Source organism: Chinchilla lanigera, unplaced genomic scaffold (genome assembly GCF_000276665.1).
Source record: "Chinchilla lanigera isolate Chin_1 unplaced genomic scaffold, ChiLan1.0 scaffold00038, whole genome shotgun sequence".
In the NCBI taxonomy this organism is placed as follows: domain Eukaryota; kingdom Metazoa; phylum Chordata; class Mammalia; order Rodentia; family Chinchillidae; genus Chinchilla; species Chinchilla lanigera.
The window spans coordinates 251,042-274,072 of NW_004955439.1; the positions used below are offsets into that span (position 1 = coordinate 251,042).

A 23,031-nucleotide genomic window follows, 5' to 3' on the forward strand; every position below is an offset into this window, starting at 1 on the left:
ACATTAAACCATTTCTTTAGATAATGAATGGATCACACGTAGAAATTAGGCAGCCCTTGAGTTAAGTTTGGTTGTTGGTATTATCTGTGAACCAGTTTGCTGAGTGTTCTGGAGTGAAACCCATTGAACCATAAGATCAGGGGTTTGTGCCTATCTGAAATGATTGACTCCTAAGATCATCTCATCAACTTGAACCTGCACGTACCCTGCAGGGAAATTGAAGGACTGTGGGTGGGAAAATACAAGTCTACCTAGCAGCGTGGTCAACAGAGCAACTCAGACGAGAGCCTTGTTAAGACCCAGTAGACATGCAGTAAGAGAAAAAAAGTGCTTAGAGTAGAGATCATCAGAGGACTCTCAGAATCTAATTGTTGTTCTTGTCCTGCCAAACTTCACTCCTCTGAATCAATACATTAGGGTTTGAGAAAGGTAATGCTTTTATGAGCTCTTTTGAAACAACGGTGTTCTCTGCCTTAGGAGAAATCTCCCTGGAGACAGAGCAAAAGCGCTTGATGTTATGATTCCTATGGTGCAAAGTGAAGGGCAAGTTGCTTCAGATGTGTATTGCCTGGTGGGTCGAATCTACAAAGACATGTTTTTGGACTCTAATTTCACTGACACTGAAAGCAGAGACCATGGAGCTTCTTGGTAAGTACAAAGGGCATAAGCGTACTACTTGCTTGATAAACCCTTGCCATACAAGTTTGTGTGCAAATAAGTGTTAAAATGTTGTTGTTGTTGTTATTATTATGCACTGGTATAAATATTATGAAAGAAATCTAAGATTATATAACTTTAGCACCTAATTTGATGAAATTTATTTAACATGGTAGAGAAAATGGATAAGTTGGATAAAAAGATAACCTGTATAAGCTATATAATAAAATAACAAAATATAATTTTGTGGAAAAATTTATGGAAAGACATTAAAGAACTGAAAGAATGGGAAAATATACTGAATTTGGGGGTGAAAAAGAAGCCTTGATGTTTTACAGATATGAATTCTTCCCAGCAAAACTTTTTATGTGATTCCAAAATTTATCTGAAAGAATAACTGGTCTAGAATAGGCAAAGCCATTTTGGAAAAGTACCAGGTGCAGAGAGACTTGCTCCGCCAGCTAACAGGTGGCACACACCTGGCATCCCAGCACTCTAGGCAAAATTCTAAGGGAATTAAAAATCAAAATATGAAAAAATGATTTAGAAAAATAGTTTTCAACTATGATATAAAACACAAACCATATTTATGACTTTGGGCTACAAAAAGATTTCTTAACCATGCTTAAAAATCTCATAAAGAAAAGACCGGGAAGAATAGACTGTGTTAAATTGTGCCTGTGCCCCTGAAAGTACTGGCTTTTGGAATAGGCAGAGTATGTTCAATTGTAGTGATCTTGCCAGTGACAGCTATACTTTTTGAGAGAGAGAGAGAGAGCGAGAGAGAGAGAAAGGAAGAAAGAAAAGAGAAAGAAAGAAAGAAAGAAAGAAAGAAAGAAAGAAAGAAAGAAAGAAAGAAAGAAAGAAAGAAAGAGAAAGGAAGAAAGAAAGAAAGAAAGAAAGGAAAAAGTTTAGAGTGACTAAAAGGTGTCAGTAACAGGAGGTTTTGATCCTTGGATGAAGGACAGCACAAAGTAAAATTCACATTTCAGTGGCTTTTCCCTTGGGGACTCCTTAGACTGCGTGGCTGGGCGAGATAGAACCTAAGCAGGAGATCACAGTCTTATTGGAGTGAGAAGTCACCCTGAGACCACTACGATGCGTGGAAGTTGAGTGAGGTAACCCCTAAAGGAAGATGCCACAAGGAAAGAGCCCCAAATCTGTGTGTAATCCGTGGTGAATCCCTGGAGTGCACAGGTGCCCAGTAAAACTCAAAGGTGTCTTGGGGTAGTAACAGCTGGACGGCTACAAAGGTAATTTTTCAAAGAGAGGTAATTTTGCAAAAATCTCTACAAAGAGATTTTTGCAGCTCTCACTGCAGAGGAAACAGTTGAGTGTGTGAACCTACCAACTCAGAGGGACTTGAACTTTCCAATGAAACTCTAAAGTGGCCAAACGTTAGGAACAGAAACTACATCCCTGGATAAAGGGGAGTACCCTAAAATTAGGAGCAAAGCCAAAACAGAGCTACCCTAGAGAAATTTAAAACTAAGTTTTCACATGATCAAAATGAATCAGGCCAGGCGTGGTGGCGCATGCCTGTAATCCCAGCACTTGGGAGGCTGAGGCAGGATTGTTGTGAGTTCAAGACCAGCCTGGACTACAAAGTGAGCTCAAGCCCAGCCTGAACCGCATAGCGAGACGCTGTCTCAAAAAGAAAAAAAAAAAAAAAAAAATCAACAATAATTAATTTGGTTTTTGTAACCAAACTCAGTACCTTCAAGAGTAGGATTACAGAATCCAAACTCTCTACAGTGTATTTAAAATGTCTAGTATACTATAAAAACTGAAGATATGAAGAAATGGAGAAGAATCTATAGTGAAGAAAAAATGTCAGTCATAGAATATAGCAAGGAATATTGACCCATGGACAACAACAATTTTGGAATTATCAGGAAAGAACATAAAATAATAATAAAGTGCTTAAAGAATCTGCTTGAAAGAATCACTATACTAGGTGATAATATAAGGAATTATAAGAGATATGTAAAAGTTGAAATGGACCCAATGGAAATTTTAGAACTGAAAAATATACTATCTCAAATAAAAAATGTCAACAGATGGGGCTGATGGAAGGTAGGTAGGGCATAATACTAAAAAAGACCAATAAGCTTGAAAACAAGTTAGTAGAAATCAACTTGGAGCAGAGAAAAGGAAAAGGCTGAAAAAGAAACTGATGCCCTCAATGACCTAAGAGATAGCACTGAGCAGTTGAAAATGCTCTTAATTTGGAGCTCCAGGAGGAGAAGAAGGCTAAATATTTGAAGAATTAGTGACCAAATATTATCTCAGTCTGATAACACACACACACACAACCACCACCACCAACAGCAGCAACAACAAAAAGTCAGCCCTCACATTTAAAAAGCTCAAAAAAAAACACATGCAGGATAAATACAAAGAAAATCATCTCTTGGCACATGATATAAAATTACTAGAAAATAGAAACATAAGAAAATGGCATAAATGCAGCTAAAGAAAAGATACATTCCATCAGGGGAAGAGGGTGCTCAGAGGGGAGCCAAATGAAAATGGAAGGACACTGTTAATGTGGTAAAAGAAAAAAAAACAGTTATCCAAGAGTTCTGTACTCCGTGATAACATTTTTCAAACATGCAGGTGAAACAAAGACAATTATGGATAAATAAACATGGAAATGATTGTTGCCAGTGGACCTTCAGTACAAAAAAGTGTTACTGGAAGATTTCTAGGCTGAAGGAAAGAGATACCAAATGGATATGTGGATGGATAGCAAGGAATATTGACCACTAGAAAAGATAAATATATATGAATAAGTATAAAAGCTGGCATCGACAAGTGAAAAAGTGAAATATAAGCAATGCATCTAACCAATCTAAGATTTGTATTATATATATATAATGACTCCTAAGTATCTTTATGAAAAGAAATACATAAAGTATGCCTAGGATATAAATGGGTGATTGACAAAAGAGGAATCATAAATGTCCACTAAAAAAAATTTTTTTGCAGTATTGGGGATTGAACCTAGGGCCTTGTACGTGCTAGGCAAGTGCTCACCACGGAACTACAGTCCCAACCCTTTCTTTAAAAAAGTTTTTGAGACAAGTCTCACTAAGTTACTCAGGTTAACTTTGGACTTGGGATCCTCCTTTGCCTTAGCTTCCTGAATGGCTGTTATCAGAGGTATACGATACTCCGCCTGATATTTTTATTAAACATATATTTTTGAAACATAAAAAGGTACTCTTTAGCTAAAACAACAACATACCATTTTACATTACATAGATTAACCAAAATTTATAAAATTGATAGTATCATTTCTTGATAAAGACATTAGAGAAGAGAGAAGTGGCAGTCCAACCTTGCTGGTTGGGGTATACATTTTTATAACCCACCTAACAATTCTGGCATTAACAAGAAAAGTTAACAACTGGTACACTCTAGAGACTGTAGAAGTTTCTTTACATGAAAATTTTAACACTAAAAAGTCTTTAAAAATCTTTAAGCAAAATAAATAAATGGCAGAAGCATACCATATTAGTCACTCTCCCAGCACTGGGACGAGATACCCAAATCCCACAATTTAAGAGACGAGAGGGTTATGTTGGCTGATGGTTTCAGTGGGTTCAGTCCCTGGTCAGTTGGCTTTAAGGCAGAAATGGCGTGGCAGGACTGCCTGGTGGACACAACCTGTTCACCATACGATGAGCAAGAAGCAGAGAGAGAAGTGAGGAGGTGGGGACAAGAATACACCCAAGTCATGTCCACAGTGGCCCCCCCTCAAATGTGAAACTGTTGGGAGATATTTTAGATCTAAACCATGACAGATAGGTAGAGTATAGTTTCATTTATACAAGGTTAAAAAACAGTCATACAGATACAGAATAACTACAGATGTGTGGATGGGCTTCGTACACTCCAAGTTCAGTGTAACAGCACTAGTGGAGATGGGAGGGAGGGGTGGAAAGAGATCTTAGAGTGATTGAAATCAGTTTTAAGGAGGAGGTGCGATTTAAAAATATGGTGCATTAAAATTTAAAAATGTTTCGCAGTAAAATGTATTACATTGCCTTTAACCCCCCTCAACATACTCTCCCTCACCTTTTTTTTTTTTTTTTTTTTTTTATTTCATAGATAAACGGAGGAGATCACTAAAATTCAGACGTCAGTTTTTTTTTTTGGTTTTTCTCTGGTACAGGGAACCGAACTCACAACCTTGCACTTGCCAGGCAGGCGCTTTTGCTGCTGAGCTAAATCCCCAGCCCCTACTCTCCCTCACTTTGAGTGTATTTCTCCCAACATTCTTGCCACTTTCTGAAGCGGTTCTGGACGTCTTCTTTTGTACCGTGGCTGCCTCCATGCCCTTAGTGCATTCAAAATGCTTACTTTTCATGATTATTTTGACTTTGGGGAAGAGCGACAGGTCGCGTGGTTCTAGATGCAGTGAATGAGGTGGATGAGGACACACTGTGATGTTTTTATGAGTCTGCCTTTCTGATGGATGGCTCTCAGCAGCAGCATTCACTAAAATGTGGATCACACACTGTAGAGACATTCATGAAAGAGGACCTCCAGAAGGGCTTCAGAAAGTGGGAAGAATAACAGGATAAGTGTGCTCAAAGGGAGAGAAGTATTTTGAGGGAGATTAGTAATATTGGGCTTTTACTGTAATAAATTCTTAAGAAATCTAAACATTCACCATATTTTCCAATCACTGCTTGTATGTTTAAAACCTTTTGGTAAGCTGAATTGTAGCTATGTCAAAGTGTTACTTATATTGTTCTTTTATACTTGGTAGTATGCCTAAAATATTCTCCATTTAAAAAATATATAGTACTGTACATATAAAATATATATGTGTAACATATGTATATGTGTGTATATTAAAGTAAGTTTACTTGGTTAAAGATTTTTTCATTAATAAGTATAAAAGATTTTTAAATTGTGAAACTAAAATCTTAGTTTATAAAGTCTTAGTCATTTTCACAGTTTAGGGGGAGACTGAAGTAGAATAATGTTATAGAGAAGAAAACTTTTGAACAGTAATTTCCTAGATTCTTCATAGGAAGCTTTGATTTGGAATTTTGAGTTTATCAGCTTTTACTGCAATTCAAAAAGTTTTGTAGTTTCTTCTTTTCTGCTGTTACAAAAGAGGAATGTAACTATGTGTGGAGCCTTTGTGTGGAGGTGACATTCACACTTGAGCAACCTTCTTAATGGGAGGAGAATTAGAATCTGTTATTTGGGGAGCAGAGTGCCCAGTATAAATCCTTGGAGCTGACAGAAGTAATGAAATGCATCAATAATCCTAAAACTGCCTGTTTTTCATGTCTACAAATTCAGTATACAGGAATAAAACAAAAATGTTCTCATCGGAAGACTAACCAGTTTATATTACTGAAAGACATTTTCAAGGTTGAGCAGAGTTCAGTTAGGTGGTAGAGGTTTTTTTTTTTTCGAATTTCATTCTGGTTTGGTTTTAACTTTTCTTGTCCTTTTTGCATGCCTCCCATTTAACCTAAGGACATTAGCTGTCTCTCAAAAGAGCTTTGTGGTATAGGTCTTCAGGTCAACTGGAAGATACCCAGATTTTTATGATTTCATTTTAAACTACCCATTAATTTTCTAATCAGAACAGGGAAAGCTTCTAAAGTTTAAAGATTTTAATGAGAGCGTCCTTAGGAATTGATCTGGCATGCATCATTTAGGAATGTGAAGATGTCACTTTCACTGGAAAACACCTGTCTGTAACTTACCATCACTGTCATTATCCATTCGCCCTAAAACACAAGGACTCCCCAGTTTTCAAATGGTTGCTTCTTCGCGCCCTCACACTCATGAAGCTATCTCAACATTTCTTACTGTTTTGCTCCCTCGTCCACGGTAATGCACAGACACACTCATTGATGCCCCTCCCCCCACTTCCTGTTAGGCTGAGAAGGAAAACGGCCCTGCCGAGGTGCTGTGGTTGTCAGGCATCTGCCCAGGTGTACTCAGGACTGCACCTACCCTGAGTCCTGGGAACCAAAGGTATATTTCAACTGACCTTCTCATTTTGAGTCATAATCTTCCCAGGTTTTGCTTGTCAAACACAGGTGCTGGGATCAGGACAGGGGTGTCCAGGCAGGTGACCAGTCCTTCAGTCTTCTCGCCACCAACTGAATCATTTGCTAGTGGCTTGAATAAACAGTGATCTAGAGACTGTAGAAATTTTAAGTATAAGAGCTTCAGCTCACTATCAAAAGAGCCCTTCACTGTTGTGAGAATGCTCATCAAACTCTTTCTTGCAGTTCTTTTTTTTTTTTTAGTATTGTTAATAAGTTAAATGCTCCTGCCCCATAGTAAAAGGGAAGTTTTCTATGTTCCTCTGAGCGTAGTGTCTGATTCAAGTATGCTGTATGTAGGATTAGATGAAGAAGCATACGTTAAAATCCTAAAATCTAGTAGGCATACCTTTTACCACCAGGGAAATCCTCCAGTGCACTTCTATTTTCTGAGAGCTTTAATTGGAGATTCAGAATGTGGAAGCTAAAAATAAGAAAAAAGTTGTGCAGTTTAGATTTTAAGATGCTGAATTATGATATATTTAAATTTATGATATATAGACTTTGGTGGTTCAATCTTATCTGATACAGAGACTGAATAGTTTGAATGAATATGTCCTGCTGATTTAAGCATTCAAAAATAGGTCTCTAATATTTGATGTTTTCCGGGGTCATTTCTTTAGTTATTTTTGTTCATGGAAGCTCTTGAGGTTAGTTGAAATAATGGTATCACATTTATCCTTTGATATTCTTGAGGAATATGTTCCAAGACCCCTGTGGATACCAAAATCTACAGAATCTCGAGTCCTTTATATAAAATGGGATGGTGTCATATACATATAACCTGTGCATATCCTTCCAAATACTTTAAGTCATCTCTAGATTTTACAATATAAGTGCTGTGTAAATATCTGCTGTACTATACTGCTTAGGTAATAATGACAAAAAGTAGCCTGTATCTGTTCAATGCAGGCATGATTTTTTTCAAAAATATTTTCAATCCAAAATGAGTTGAATCTTTGGATGCAGAATCTATAGATATGAAGGGCCAATTTTACTCTTATATTTACATTTCCGAGGTAAGGTATGAAAAATGCCCTTTTTATCTTCAGGTAAACTGTGGTTTACTTTTAGTTTATTGAAAAATTGTGCCTTTTTATCATAGCTGTTCAATATAAAGTTTTAAACAAGTGGCAGAAGAGAGATTGTCACAGGGTAAAAACTGACTCAGGTTTTGAAAACCGTGTAATCTTAGGAAAATCACTTTGCCTTTAGGAAATTAAGTTTTCTTATTTAAAAACTGGGAATAATTCCTACCTGGATGAGTACACTACTGGCATCCCACAAATACCAGAACACCTTATTCCAATGAGTTTAAGCCATAAAAAAAAAATGCATCTTCTAAAGCATAAATGTAACATTAGGATTGGCTCTAGCATAGTTTGAGTTAATAGCTTAAAAACATGTATCAGCACAGGACCTTTTCCTCAGTATTTCCAAGAGAGACTCTGCCCTCCTGGGTAGCTCTGCCCTCAGGTGGCCTTCTTTAGGGCTGCCAGATGGCTGCCACCATTCCAGGATCAGTCTAGATTAGCTGCACCAATGTCAAGGGAAAAGGACGCAGTCTTCCAGGTATCTTTATTTTAGGACTGAGAAAATCTGCTCTTAAAAACATACCTCAGGCAGGTACTCGTGCTTCTGAGCTGTGTCCCCAGCCCTCCCCCCCCCTTTTTTTTTGGTATCAGTACTCGAACTCAGGATCTTGCTCTTGTCAGGGGCATACACCTGTAATCCCAGCACTTGGGAGGCTGAGGATCATTGCGAGTTTGAGACCAGCCTGGGCTACAAAGTGAGCTCAAGCCCAGCTTGACCTGCATAGTGAGACCCTGTCTCAAAAAAGAACAAAAAAAAAAAACAAAAAAAAACAAAAACAAAAAACCTTCAGACTTTCATCTTTGTGCTTCTAATATTTTGTGATCAGTCCAGTACTACATAATCACTAGCAAGGAGGATAGGACTGATCTGATGAGTGCTCGGTAGGGAGGATTAGATGAAGAAGCATATGTTAAAATCCTAAGATCTAATAGGCATTTGGTGTTACATTCATGGTGTATAATACATAAGACTATTTGTATTTCTGTATGTATTTGTTATCTTTCTCTGTGATTGGGATGGAAGTTGCATGAAATTTCCTTTTTCCTAAAATATTCCTAAAAGTTCTCTTTTTTTCTTCCTGGATCTAGCTAAGCATTGTAGAAATGAGGGAAAATATGTAGAGACTGCATAACTTTCACACAGGCCTTGTTTGAATGTCATGTGTCAGGCCATGGTGGGTCACCTGCTTGCTTGCTTGAAGTTACATTTGGTTATGGGAAAGGTGGTGATCCCATTCTTAACAGGAGACATGAAATCATTTTCAGAACTTTGAAAGGAAATTAGGCACCTCTGCTATATTAGCATAGACATGTATCTCCTGTTAAAATGTCAAAAAAGATTCATAGCTGGAAATTAAAAGCAGTAAGTCTGTTTTGGGGATTAATGTGATCATTTTTCCATAGTAACTTGAGAAACAACGAGAAGCTTGCCTTACAACTAATTTTCCTTTACGTCAGTGATATTGCTATTCAAACAGTGGTATGTGCCCAAGAAAGATTTAGTTTTTGCATCATTAATGGAGTTGTCTTTACTTTAGAAGAGTTATGAACAAAGCAATTGAGAGACTAATAAAGACTAACGTCTATTTTCCATTTGCCAGATTAGCACTTGTTTCTTTGCTTTGGCTTCAAGATAACTTTCTCAGTGTTATCTCCATTTCCACTATTCTCTTTCCTTCCTCCTCTGTCCCAGAGTTTTAGCTCACCATAATTCCACTGACATCATTTTTGTTTAGTCTTTTATCATGTCTATCTGATTTCCAGATTTTGGATTACTTTTGATCTTAGAACACATGCCTGTAAAGTTCTTAGTAATGCATCAGGATGCCCAATTTGCTGGTGTCCAGATGTGTGCAGATGTAGATGATTTCCAAGGGACTAGCAGTTTCGGAACAACCTCGGTACTGGGGTAAAACACACAGTATGCCTACAGTTGCTTTGTAAACATGCGCCTTGGCACATTGGTCTCATACATGGATCTTGATTAATACCACATGCAGCAAGTGATAGATTGGATAAAGATCTGTTATGGCAGGACCAGGTTCAAGTCCAAGAATGATAGTGATTAATGTGTCATGGCCATGGGTTCCTAGTTGTGATTCATGAAAATTGCGCATCTAAAGAGAGCAACTAAGACTTGCTTTATGCAGTTCCATTATCAGGGGAGTGAAGCAGCAAGCAGATGTTTGCCACGCATTATGTTGAAAAGGAAGGAAGACACAGAAGAAGAAAATCTTGACTCAATGAACAACCAGTATAGTTGTTTCCAAATTGGGTTTGACATCAGAATGGCCAGAAAGTTTTTTAAAAATTCAGGATTCTTTGCCTGTAGAGATTCTACTTTAGTGAACCCATTTTATCGAATATACTAACCATCATGATTCCTTTGACTAGTGTTCTCTTATTAAATGGTAGATGCCCCACCATATTTTGTTGTCACTATCTCCATTCCTCCTAAAGATCTTTACTGCTATTGATATCTTCAGAGATTACAACTAAGTCCTCAACCTTACTCCTGCCTCCCCTTTGGAGCTCTCCAAATTGTACCTCCTCCCATCTTTCCGGTCTTCTTAGAACATGGGTTTACATTGTAATTTGAAAGAATCGGACTGTTATTGGAAGGATAAGTGTGGACTCTTCACAAACATAAAAGTACTCACCCTCAGAACTAATCAATAAGTACAGGTAAAACATTCTGAAATTTTGTTGTTATCAGTTGGCAAAAATGAAGCGATGGGAATATTTAGAGATGGCTGTGATGTAAAGATCATTCTCCTACAGTGATCTTGTCAACACCTTTCTCCAAAGCAATTTGGAATTATCCATCAAGAGCTTTGAAATAATTCATATTTTTTATCTAGTTATACAATTTGGAAACTATCCTAAAGAAAGCAGATATGGAAACCAAGATATGTTTACAGTAGCGTTCACTAAGCTGAATTTTTATGGTGATGCAAAAATTAGAATCCTAAGTGTTTCACAAAAGGGAAATTGTTAAACTAAGAATAACATCACAAGATGGAATATCATTTATTCAAGACGGAGGAGGTTTTTGTTTTATTTTGATGGTCATGGTAAAACTCTACTGTGTGTAAACTTTGCTATCCTATTTTTTTTCCTGGGGATTGAATACAGAGCCTTTGCACTGAGCTACAGCCCTCAATACCCACTACCACCTTTTCTTAATTTTTATTTAGACACAGGGTCTTGCTAAGTTGCTAAATTTCCCCAACTGAGCTTCAACTTGTGATCTTCCTACCTCAGCCTCTCGGAGTGCTGGGATTTTATGGGGCTCACAGTACACCCAGCTACCGTCTTAACTATTTTTAAATGTACAGTTCACCAGCAATAATTACATTCATGTTGTGCAGCTACCGTCATCATCCATCCACAGAGTTCTTCATCTAGCAAAACTGAAACGATTAAGTAACAACTGCCATTCATTCTTCACTGGAAGAATCCCCCAGTGCCTGGCACTCACTGTTCTACTTTCTGTCTGTGAATCTGACTACTACAGATATATATAAGTGCTGTTTGCTTTGCAGTTGTCCAGTTTCACCTGGCATAATATTGTCAAGGTTCATGTATATTATAGTATATGTTAGCATTTCCTTCCTTCTTAAGGCAGACTACTATTTCATTGTATGTATAAACCATATTTTGTTTATCCATTCATCTATCAGTGGACCTGCAGATTCTTTGCGTCTTTTGGATGTTGTAAACAACACAACTATGAACATTGGTGTACAAATGATCTGAGATCCTGCTTTCAAATCTTGTGGGTCCATACCCAGTAGAAAATTGTGGAATTGTAAAATGTCTCATAGTGACATGTATTATATTATATAGTATTATAACATTATAAGAACAGCATGATTTTCTCGTGTAGAAGAAAATGCCTGTGCATAGTAAAAGGGCTAGAAGAAGAAAGTCAGAGGGGCTGGGGATTTAGCTCAGCGGCAAAGCGCCTGCCTGGCAAGGGCAAGGTTGTGAGCTTGGTTACCGGTACCGTAGAAAAACCAAAAAAAAAAAAAGAAGAAAGTCAGAATTTGGAGTGCTGTTACTTTGTTCCTGAATTTTCTATTATAATAATGAATACATACAAATAAATCATTTAAATTGGAAAGGGTTAGTCTGCCCATCTCTATATCAAATCAGCGGGGTGACTCTGCACCGGTTTTCTGCACATGCTGTCCTGCTTTGCCTCTGAGTTATTTTATGAGTGATGATTTCAGAATTATATCCCTAGAGACCCAAAGCACCATGTAATGCTAATTTAATTACCTCTATCTCACCGAAAGAACCACAGCTGTTATCTCACAAACAAGGAAAAAATCACAGCCAAATAGGAAGAAATCGAGCTCCATTTATTCTTTGTTGGCAAGCAGATGCTCTTTAGCTAGAAATAGTCAATTCAAGAATTTTTTTTATGCTGGATTTTTGTTGAACATTTCAGTGAAGATGCAAAAAGGGGGCAGTCTTTACTTTGAAGACTTCATCTCTTACTTTACTATCAAAGACATTGCTTTTAAAACTAATTTGCAATCAGGCGACAAACTCAATTAATAATAAGGTAGTTGTATTACTAGAACTAATAGTAAGAATCTATTACTTTGAAAGCTTGAATGAGATGTAATTCACTTTAAATATAATAACAGAATACAAGAAATATTACATTCCAAATATAGTACTAAATTGAAGAATGTAAGTGTTTTACTCTTTCAACAAATAGTTAGTGATACAATAGAAACAGTCAACAGGAATGGAAGTAATATTATTCATATATTGGTAAAATTCTCTTAAAATGGGAATGTCCAGTTCCTTCCCTAAGATTTGTTTAACAAAGTCTTTTCTAATTTACTGTTACATTATTTCTTTATCTTCATAGTTTTGCACTATTAATCACTGTTATACATTTCCTTATGTATGGACTTTTATATTGTTCATGTTCATTTACTCTTTTGTCAATTTCTAAACTGTGAAATTTTCAATAGCATCCAACTTCTTTTGTAGTGCATTTTTATAGATACATTACATCAATATTATCATAACAGTCTTTTTTAAATACTAGCCTTTAATCTAAAAAGATTAAATATATTTCTGAAAAGCACCATTCTTACCTAGAATATATCATCATTTGTTTCTGCTGCATGTAGAATACAAACTTTATCCTAAATATAAAAGCAGTTTTATCTGCTCATATTCATCCTTTTAATTTTTCCTGTGTAACTCAACTCAACAAACAAAAACAGAATTAGAAAGAATGAAAAATAAACTGAAAATTTGTTTTTAAACACAAACCAAGTCTAGGTAGAATAACACAGAGAAGAGGGCCCAGGCCTTGGAATCCAGCAGAACTAGCCCAAGTTCCTGTTTCACTACTTGTACCGTACATGACTTAATATTGCTGTGCTTCAGTTTCTTTCTTTGTAAGAAATTCCCTGAATGTTAAGAGTTATCAGAGTTAGAAATATTATACCTGAAATGTCTCATACAATGCTTGTGCTACTAGGTACTCAGTAATTGGAGACCACTACTATGTTTCTCTTAGTATTTGGTGTAAACCAGTTTTCTTTGATAGAGAATACCTCCTGTGCTATATTATCATAGTCTTAGAAACACGCAGCCTTGGTTATATGTCTTAATGGATGTGTGGTGTAAACATAAGCTTTATGAGTCATTTTGTGGTTCTGTTGTTATTGGTCCTTTTTCCTTGGCCATTCCCTCAGAGGCTGTTCCTTTAGTCTGGGTTCCAGAGGAAGACAACATGGAGCAGAACTGAACCATTTGCAGAATTCATGAAGAGAAGTGTGGCATGAACAGAAGTTGGGATTTTCAAGTTGTCTGATACCGTGGCGCACTTATCTTAACATGACTGAGACATCAGCTTTAGCAAAAATGGAATAGTTTTACTTTTTGAACTTCTGCATGTATTTTTATCAAGTTTGAAGCTTTAAAAATAATAACAATAAAGTATACATAGAAGATTAGCACCAGAGAATCAGAGAATACAAAAATGGCCCTACTAAGGATCCACATGCTTTTCTGTGACCGAGCTTTCCAGTTAATAAGGTTTTTAGTAATAGAATGAAAAGAATCACGGACCACTTCATCAGTGGAAACTAAACTCTCCCTAACAATAAATTAAAGCAATTTCTCATGTAAAACTTTATGAAGACAAAATAAATTCTATGTAAATAACATCCTCGATACTTTTACTAATGAATTCCAACTTCAGTGACATTCAGATGTGACACAGCAAAGGCGATATGCAAATCAAATTTAATGTCATCCAAGGATGTAGTTTTTTTTTTGTTTTTTTTGGGTTTTTTTGGTTTTTCTCCGGTACCGGGAATTGAACTCACGACCTTGAGCTTGCCAGGCAAGCGCTGTGCCACTGAGCTAAATCCCCAGCCCCCAAGGATGTAGTTTGTGACCACAGATGTAGACTACCAAAGAAAGCAAAGAGATGATTTGTGTCTTTTATGAACTGCTAAATTCATCACACATTTCAGTTTGGGTCTTGGTAGAAGCAATATACATTCTTTCTTCGTCGTCCAGGTAATTATAATTGCCTGCAGTGTGTTAGGCATCCTAATGTTTTAGGAACTGGATATTTTCATTGATTGGTGAGCTCAGCAAGGTGCTTACATTCTATTGGGGGGGGGAATAGATGAAAAGAATAATTTCAAAGGATGCTAAGCTCTGAAACAAATCTGGAACTGTTCAGAGTTTCCATTTTTTATTTGTGTAGTGCTAGTATGTGATATTCAGGAAAGTTTTTCATTTTACATAGGTTGTTGTATTTATTGGCATGAAGTTCTGAGTAGACTTTCCTTTTTTTTAAATGTTACTAGGATCTGTACTCATATTTCCCCCTTTTTGTTTCTTATCATAGAGCAATAATTTTTATTCTTTCCTTCTCTCTCTTTTACTCTCACTCTCTAATGAACTGTCTGCTTAGGAGTGTGTCAATGTTATTAAATTTTGCAAACTTTGTCACTACTGATTTTTTATTGCATATGCACTTTATATTTTATTGATTTCTTCTTCTACTTTAGGGACAGTGCATTCTTTTTGTAGATTAAGCTTGTAACATTGATTTTTCAACCTTGCCTTTTCCACATATACAGTTAAAGATGTAAGTTGTTCTGCATCTCAGAAATTTTGATGTACTGAATTTTCAGCATTCAGTTCAGATACCATCTAATCTTCTGTGTGATTTTTTTAAAGTGAGTCGCCCAGTTTCTAAGTACTGTATTTCTTCTTTTGTTTTTCTCTGGTTTAATTCTGTTGTGAGTGTCATTTCTATGAAACTTGTTGAGAAGTGCTTTATGACCCGGAAGACAGTCCATATTTGTTGGGTGTAGCATTCCAGATATGTCAGGTTAATTTGTTTAATCATGTCACTCAAATCATCTGTACATTCTGATTCTTTTGTATGCTTCTTTGATCATGGCAAGAGTAGCTTTTGTTTGTACATGCTTGTAGTACACGCAGTTTACATTCATCTTGGGGAGTGAGAAGATGTATATAATATAACTTGTGTCTCTTTTTAATCCCTGTCCCCTTTCCTCCCCCTTCCCTCTCCTCCTCCTCTAATTCCCCTTTCCCCATTTTTGTTCTTGTTGATATTACTAATCATAGCTCATGTTTATGGCACATAATGTTTACATTCATTGAGTTTACTGGATTTTTGTACATGGCATATCTTTATTCTAGTTAGCTCCCTTCTCCCTACCTCCCCTCTTTCCTTTAGTCTCTGAGGCAGGGTTTTGTCTGATATTAATATAATCACTATATCTTTATGCATCACTTCACTACTATATTCTTTTTTTTTCTTTGGAGACTGGGTCTCCCTGTGTAGCTCAGGTTGGCCTTGAACTCACTGTGTAGCCCAAACTGGCCTTGAACTCACAGCTATCCTCCTGCCTCACCCTCCCAAGTGCTGGGATTATAGGTGTGTGCCACCACACCTAGCCACAATACCTGTATTCTTATAAAATGTATCTTTTTAAATGGAGATAATTGTGTCACTTGTTTATTTTTTTATTTTGCTGTTGTTTAATTTGAAAATCTTGTCTACTTAGCAGGTTTAAGTCATTTATATTTAATGTAATAATAATAGGGATTATGTCTGCCATTTTGTAGTTTTATTTTTCTGTTTGTCTCATAGGTTCTTTATTCCTTTTGTCCTCCTTTCCTACCTTATTTTTTATTAATTTAGCATTATATTTTCTCTTCTATTAGCTCTTCAGTAATACTTTTTCTATCACAGTACTCTTTTAGTAGCTCCCTAGAGTTACAGTCTGCATCCTTGAATTTTACAAACTACTTTCAATTTGTACTTTATCATTTAAATGGTTGAAATAATAGATTTCAAATCTTGTACTTCCTGTATTTTACATCTAGTCATATATTTACTCATTTTGATGTTCTTTCTGTGATTCAGTGCATCCAAGTGGAATCATTTTCTCTTCATCTGAAATACTTTTCTTGTAACATTGATCTGCTGGCAACTAATTTTATCAGCTTTTGCTTACCTGAAAATACCTATTTTTATATCTTTTTTCTTTTAGTCTAAAAATATCATTGTATTGTCTTCTATCTTCGATATTTTGTATTGCAAAGTCAACTGTCGGCTTTATTGCATCTTTGAAGGTAACACCCTTTTTCCTGTGGCCAATTTTAAGAATTTCTCATAAGTCAGGCATGTTTGCGCACTCAGGAGGCTGAAGCAGAAGAATCACTTATAGCCATAAATTTAAGACCAAACCAGGCAACATAGTAAGATCATAGCTTAAATTTTTTTTTTTAGTTTTAAATGTTTTTTCTCTGTTGTTTTTTTTTTGTTGTTGTTTCAGCATTTAGAGATTATTTTCTTCTATTCTGCTTGAGTTTTACTGAACTTCTTAAATCTGCAGGTTGACATTTTTGAATATTTTATCTGTATCTTCAAATACTTCTTGTATTGTACATTCTATTCTGGGGATACAAACATACATATTTTGGACCATTTCACTATACCCTGTGTCTGTTATGGTCTGTTGTAGGCTTTTTTACTCTTATTTCTTCTTCTGCTTCAGTTTAAATATTTCCTATTTGATGTGTTTTTAGTTCACCCAAACTATCTTTTGTTCTGTCTGGTCTGTTGTTATTTATTTTTTATGATTAATACAAGATCTGTGATATTTAGGCAAGTTTCTGCTATATAACAGTAATCTCCAGTTCAAACAGGATTATATTTACTGATGCCTAAGGGTTGATATATTTTGCTATTTTTGCTAAAATACCATAGACTTTAATGCTTCATTGATTTTTATTTCTAAGGAAGGGAAAATAGTACTCTTAGGTGTCAAGCATTGTGCTAGACACTTGAAATACAGATACCATCTGATACTCATACTGACCTTAGCAGAACCTAATATTCCATTTTACAGATGAAAAACTGAGGTCAATGGACATTCACTAACTTGCCTGAAATCATATAGTTAATTTGGGAAGCTAGGATTCCATTACTGATCCTTTACTGCAAGGCTCATTTTCTTTACTATGTTGCACTCTTAAATAAAACTCAGAAGTTCATTCCAGTCAGTTGGCCTTCCACTTCAACACTGAGATCACCAAAAAGATATAACCTTGGAGAAAGGAACTTTTTACATTCCCAAGTGAAAGGATCACCTGTGGCTCTCCAGACACACCATCTTATTTTATCAGGATCTCAATTGTTGGTTTAGTTTTCCTAAATAGAGCACTGAATTGCTTCAGTATCAAGTATTTGTATGATTTGCCCAACCATGATGGTGTAGCACATCTTTATACCATCGTGATCACCAAAGTCATCAAGAAATTTTCAAAATAAATCATGACTTAAGAAGTATTATATTACTGCTACAGTTTCTTTCTAGAAATTAGGTTCATGGTACAGGACAGTTAAAAATCGAAGGCTCTGGATTTCACAAAGATGTTAAGTCTTACATTTGGTACAGTGTAATTGAATTGGCCAAGACCATTAAAGCCCACAACCAAAACAAGGATTAAATTATCTTGTAAGCAAATAAACATCAGCCATGCCCTTCCCCCTTAGGAATTAAAGGTCACATTTTTTCATTTCACAGATGCTTCACCAGCAACTGTACTAGGTGCTAAGGAATATAACTTCAGACAAGATCAACCAGTATCCCACCCTGAGTGGATACTTTTGCTTTAAATGATCTTGTTAACTACTGCATAATATTTGGTTTTCTGTAAAGAATTGTATATAATTTTGGGAAGTCAGAGTCATATGAGGTCTCTTCTGGAATACTTTAAAGTTTCTACATGGTAAACTTGATAGAAATTTTTAATTTAGAGAAAGAAGAAAGATGGCCTCCACTAGTATCCTTTTGATATGCATGTTGAAAGTCAAGTTAACACTCAAGCAGTATGGCAATTGGTGACCAACAAGACAGTTTAAACCATATGGCTGCCCTTGTAGGATGAGGAGACCATGATGCCATCACCAAACTGGCCCGACATGTGGTTTAGGATCCCTACCCTGTCGAGGGAGAGAAACAGTTTAAACACACACTGTATTTTTCATCCAGCTTTGTATACATAGTTTATGAAACAGAAAAACAGACAGCAGCTCAATTCAATTTGCTTGGTGGTAGGCACACAGGCAGTACTCAGTCAATACTTGTGGACTGATTTGAGCACAGCTTGCTTTCTGCATCTCCCTTTTCATATCTTTAAGAGAGATATTCTGTTCCTTGATATCAGAGAAATAAAAATTTGTTGAAAATATTTCATGTCTTAACATAAATTAGAAAAGTGTATTACTTTTTTCTTCTCCTACTCCCATTTTTAATGGCACGGTTCGTCTCTGAATAGAGGCAAAGACCTTAAGACTTAATGAGTCTAGCACATGTAAGTCATGTCTTTCCTTCCCACGACTTTGCGTGTTTGCAGTCCGGGTGCATTTTTGATTTTAAAAGGGAAATATCTCTACTGCTAATGAGATAAAAATACTTTTAATCTACTCTATTGATGCAGTTGGAAAGTTTTAAAAATTATTCCATGTGTACATAACTATCAGGGCCAACTAGTTAAGATTAATTTATGTTTCCATTCAGAGACATTTGCTCTACTTAAAAGTAGGGTTCCTAAAAAAGTTACAGGATCCTCAGTATTCAGAAAAAAATGCACTTTGTTTGATGTTTTACTTATTTTAAACTATAAGAAATTTCAAATATATTTGAAAGCCAAGAATATAATAGATACTAGTGTTTCCATTATTATTATTCCTATATTTCATTCACACAGTTATGATTTAAACAGGAGTAACCTCGATGGAATTGTAACAAATTTTTCCCTATATAACCTTTTTCTTGGCATTGTCAAACGTTCATTTATTTGATATTTAATCTTGATAATTTCTTCATTCTGATTTTTAAATAAAGATTTCAGTTTCATGAGCTTAAATAAAATAATATTTAATATCATCACCTGTTTAATAATGCATGTGGGAAATCCTTAAACAGATCCTAGGAAGTGTTACTTCAAAAATACAGTGAATATTCAAATATTGGAGTCCTTCAGATGTTGAAACATTTTCAAAGGTTGATATTCAGTTTCATCGCATATTCAGAAAAGATTTCTTGTCCTGTTTGAGCCAAAATTAGTATGGAGAGGCACAACTTCTGATTTTCTCAGTTTCTTCCTGTAATTGACTTTTCATTGTTTCTTCATCATTCTTATGGAACCAGTGCTTTTGGTATGTTACCGGGTGATCCTCCTCAGTGCTTTGTATATGTTTAAGAGTTTCTAAAAACCACTTTAAAAGTATGTGCAGGGTTTTTCTTTTAAAATTTTTAGGACCTGGGATATAGCTCAGTAGCACAACACCTGCTTGGTAGGCACAAGGTCCTGAGTTCCATTTCCAAACAAATAAAATAAAGTAAAAGAATACTTTTACTGCATAGACACATGTATTCACACATTTCTGGTAGTCAGTTGAGAGGATTTTTTTAAAGGGCTGGGGTTATTAGGTTGAGGGTAAATTAAGTAGGGGAATGCAAGGAGCAGGGAACAAGAATATGCAGTTACTTGAGCATTAAATCCTAATAGCACACTAGATTCTGGGGTGAAGGCCAATGGAATGTTTTTGGCTTAGGCACTGTAGTTATGCAAACAGAAGGTATTGCACACCCAGGGTTTCGTTACTGAGAAAGTAAACTTGTACATTTTTTTTTATAGGTACAAAAAGGCATTTGAATCTGAGCCAACACTACAGTCAGGAATTAATTATGCGGTCCTCCTCCTGGCCGCTGGACACCAGTTTGAATCTTCCTTTGAGCTTCGGAAAGTTGGTAATTACAGCTTGAAATTTTACACGGAAATCAAGAAACTAGTCCCAAACTTGGCACAAAGAAAAAGAACCATTAATAAACACATCCTTCTGCTTTCTACCTGATCTTTCTGGAAAAGAACAGTTGATTATATATATCTCTTTGCTTGGTATTGCGTACTTTTGTGCAGAATTCTGATATTAGGGACAGTTTAGCTCTTAGTTTATGTTACCTGTTTCGAAAAGCCCACAGGTTAATAGTTAGCATTCCACCTCAAACTAGTACTGATGATACGGGCTCTGCAGTCAGCCCTCAACCTCAAATAAGGTCAGTGTTTTATGGACTACCAGGAGTGTTTCTAATTTAAGATTGTGCTTCTTGGAACTTTTTTCTTAAATCCTCTATTTTCTTTTTCTGCTTCTCAAACACACCCTATGGTGTTAGAGGTGAAGCTTCCAAAACCCCCAGAATAACAGGTCAGGTAGTGGCTAGTAACTTCCAAGAGCATCTCTGAATTGTAACCATTGACAGAATGTGCTTTTGTCTCTTTTCTCTGTAGACTTGGTCATACCTGTGACCTTTTTTTGAAGCTTAAAGAAATTAGGGCATCTTTATGTTCATATTTTTAAGTGATTACCTCGGTTTTGTCTTTGATAACAATTTTTTTAAAACTTTAAGATCCTGAAATACCATCTGTGGTAATCACATTTTGTTCTTTTGAATGTCTAACCATCCCCTTTCACAGAACTTTTCCAACTCCTTGAGGAGTTACTACCACAGACAATGAAGTCTTTGGCTTTACTTTTCAGAAAGCAGAAAACATGGATCTTAATAAAGCTATGCATTATAGAATAAATTTTCCCTTCAGCATTTTTAACTGGGAAATATTTTCTTTAATTTTTCTTTCTGAAAAATGAATTCTGGGCTTTTTAAACATTATTTGGGAAGGTTTGGGGTGTAAAAAGTATTAAGATGTAGTATGTACATGCACCATTCCCCACGATGAATGTAATCATTATATACTGCCAGCATGTACAACAGAAAATACAGTGGAACAAAAAGTAAAGAAAAAATAAATTATGCATAGGGGAATTTTTGATGGTAAATAAAGTCTCAATATAGTATTAAATACTTTTCTTAAGTCCCAGTTTAAAAAAATGGAAAAATACTTATTGCTGGGAATTAAAGCATAAAACTCTATTTGAGAAAAATATATGTTTTTGTAGTACTGGGGATTGAACCCAGGGGCATTATACCACTAAGATACATCCCCAGTCCTCTTTATTTTTTACATTGAAACAAGGTCTCAGTAATTTAGTTATGCAGGTTGTTGAAATAATTTTTTTGACTGATAAATGAAATCAGACAAAATATCTTGCAAGTTGCAATTTTAGAAATTGTAGTGATTCTCTACTGTAGACAAAACTACTTTTATATCAGTGGTCTAAGCATAATTTTTATTGTTTTGTTCTTGAGCTCAAAAGTGAAGTTTTTTGAAGACATTTGAATAAGTAGGTAAATCAATAGCAATGGTTTGAAAATATATTTATTTTAAGCCTTATTTTAAGTTGAATATAATTAACATAGCAATCTGAGATTTGAGGAACTATAATATAACATGCAAAATAAACATTTTAATTTTTCAGAGAAAAGCTCATATGTTGAACAAACATTTGAAAACATATGATGTTGAATTTAAAATTTTGAAAATTGTGTAACACACAGATTTAAGATACGACTTGACAGTGAATTTATAGCTACCATAAGAGCTAAGTTCTGGTTTTTTAAAGTACTGTGGTATATACTCTAAAATATACTCCCTGCAAAAATTCAGTCATAAATTATGCTAATCATAGTAGGTTAGTATAAAATTAATTTTATATGGTAAGATAGGATTAAGTAGATTTTTAAGGAAAGAAATGTTGGCTAAATAAATTAATAGGCTAATATAATAATTACACTTATATAATAAAAACAAAACTAGTAACATATTTGGCATATTTTAAAGATATGTAGTTGCATTCTTTCTTTAAGAACTCTAATCATATTTTTCATTAATTTGTACCTTTTCCCATTCTTCCTGTTGGCATCTTGTAATATGCAAAATAGTCTGAGTTACTGAGCAGTTGTAATAATCAGACCTTTCTTTGTGAAATCCCTTTAGCTGCTTTTTTCAAATTTTGCTGTAGTTTTGAAGGGAAAGGATTAAAAATTAAAATGTAATAAAATGAACCCTAAATTTGAAGCTTTCTAAACATACTAAGTTTAAAGTCTATAATGTTAGAAATTGTCCTTAACTGTCATATCTATTGCTCAAAGACTATACTAGTCTGTTTTTGGTAGCTGTAATGAAATAGGTGAGACTATGCACTGTAAAAGAAAAGAACTTTATTTCTTTAGTTTTGAAGACCGAAAGTGCAAGATTGAGTGACCCCATTGATTTGGCTGTATCATATTGTGGCAGATATCATGGTGGGAGCAGCTGGGACGGGGAGAGATGCCATGGTGAGACTGGAAGCCAGGGATTGATTCAGGGCTCAGAATCGCTCTCATGTAACATTTTACTCTCGCGGGCTCTAACCAAGTCCCATGAGAACTACCTTGATCCCTCCCAAGGTCAGTATCTCCGAGGGCCTCACTCCCTCCTCTAGGATCCAGCTCTTAAAGGTTCCCACACCTCCCAACACCCCTGTAGTGGGGGACCAAGCTTCCAACACATGAGCCTTTGGGAGACACACTCAGACCACATCCAAACCGCAGCAGGCTCTTAATTCTAGCTGTATGTTTGTTTAAGGTTATGACTAATTATTTTCTGGATCTGTGTTTTACTCTCTCTGTTTTTGAAGAATAATTTCTGTTTAGACT

The 23,031-nt window shown here is 35.7% G+C and overlaps 1 protein-coding gene across 1 annotated transcript in view; it reads left to right on the forward strand.

Annotated features, from left to right (window-relative positions):
• The window catches only part of Map3k5 (mitogen-activated protein kinase kinase kinase 5), a gene marked incomplete in the record, with an annotated part of 214,421 nt that overhangs the window by 88,543 nt on the left and 102,847 nt on the right, over window positions 1-23,031 (forward strand). Inside the window, 2 exon segments of the mRNA XM_005390462.2 lie at window positions 478-648; window positions 20,075-20,187. Of these exon segments, the coding sequence (XP_005390519.1) occupies window positions 478-648; window positions 20,075-20,187 (284 nt within the window).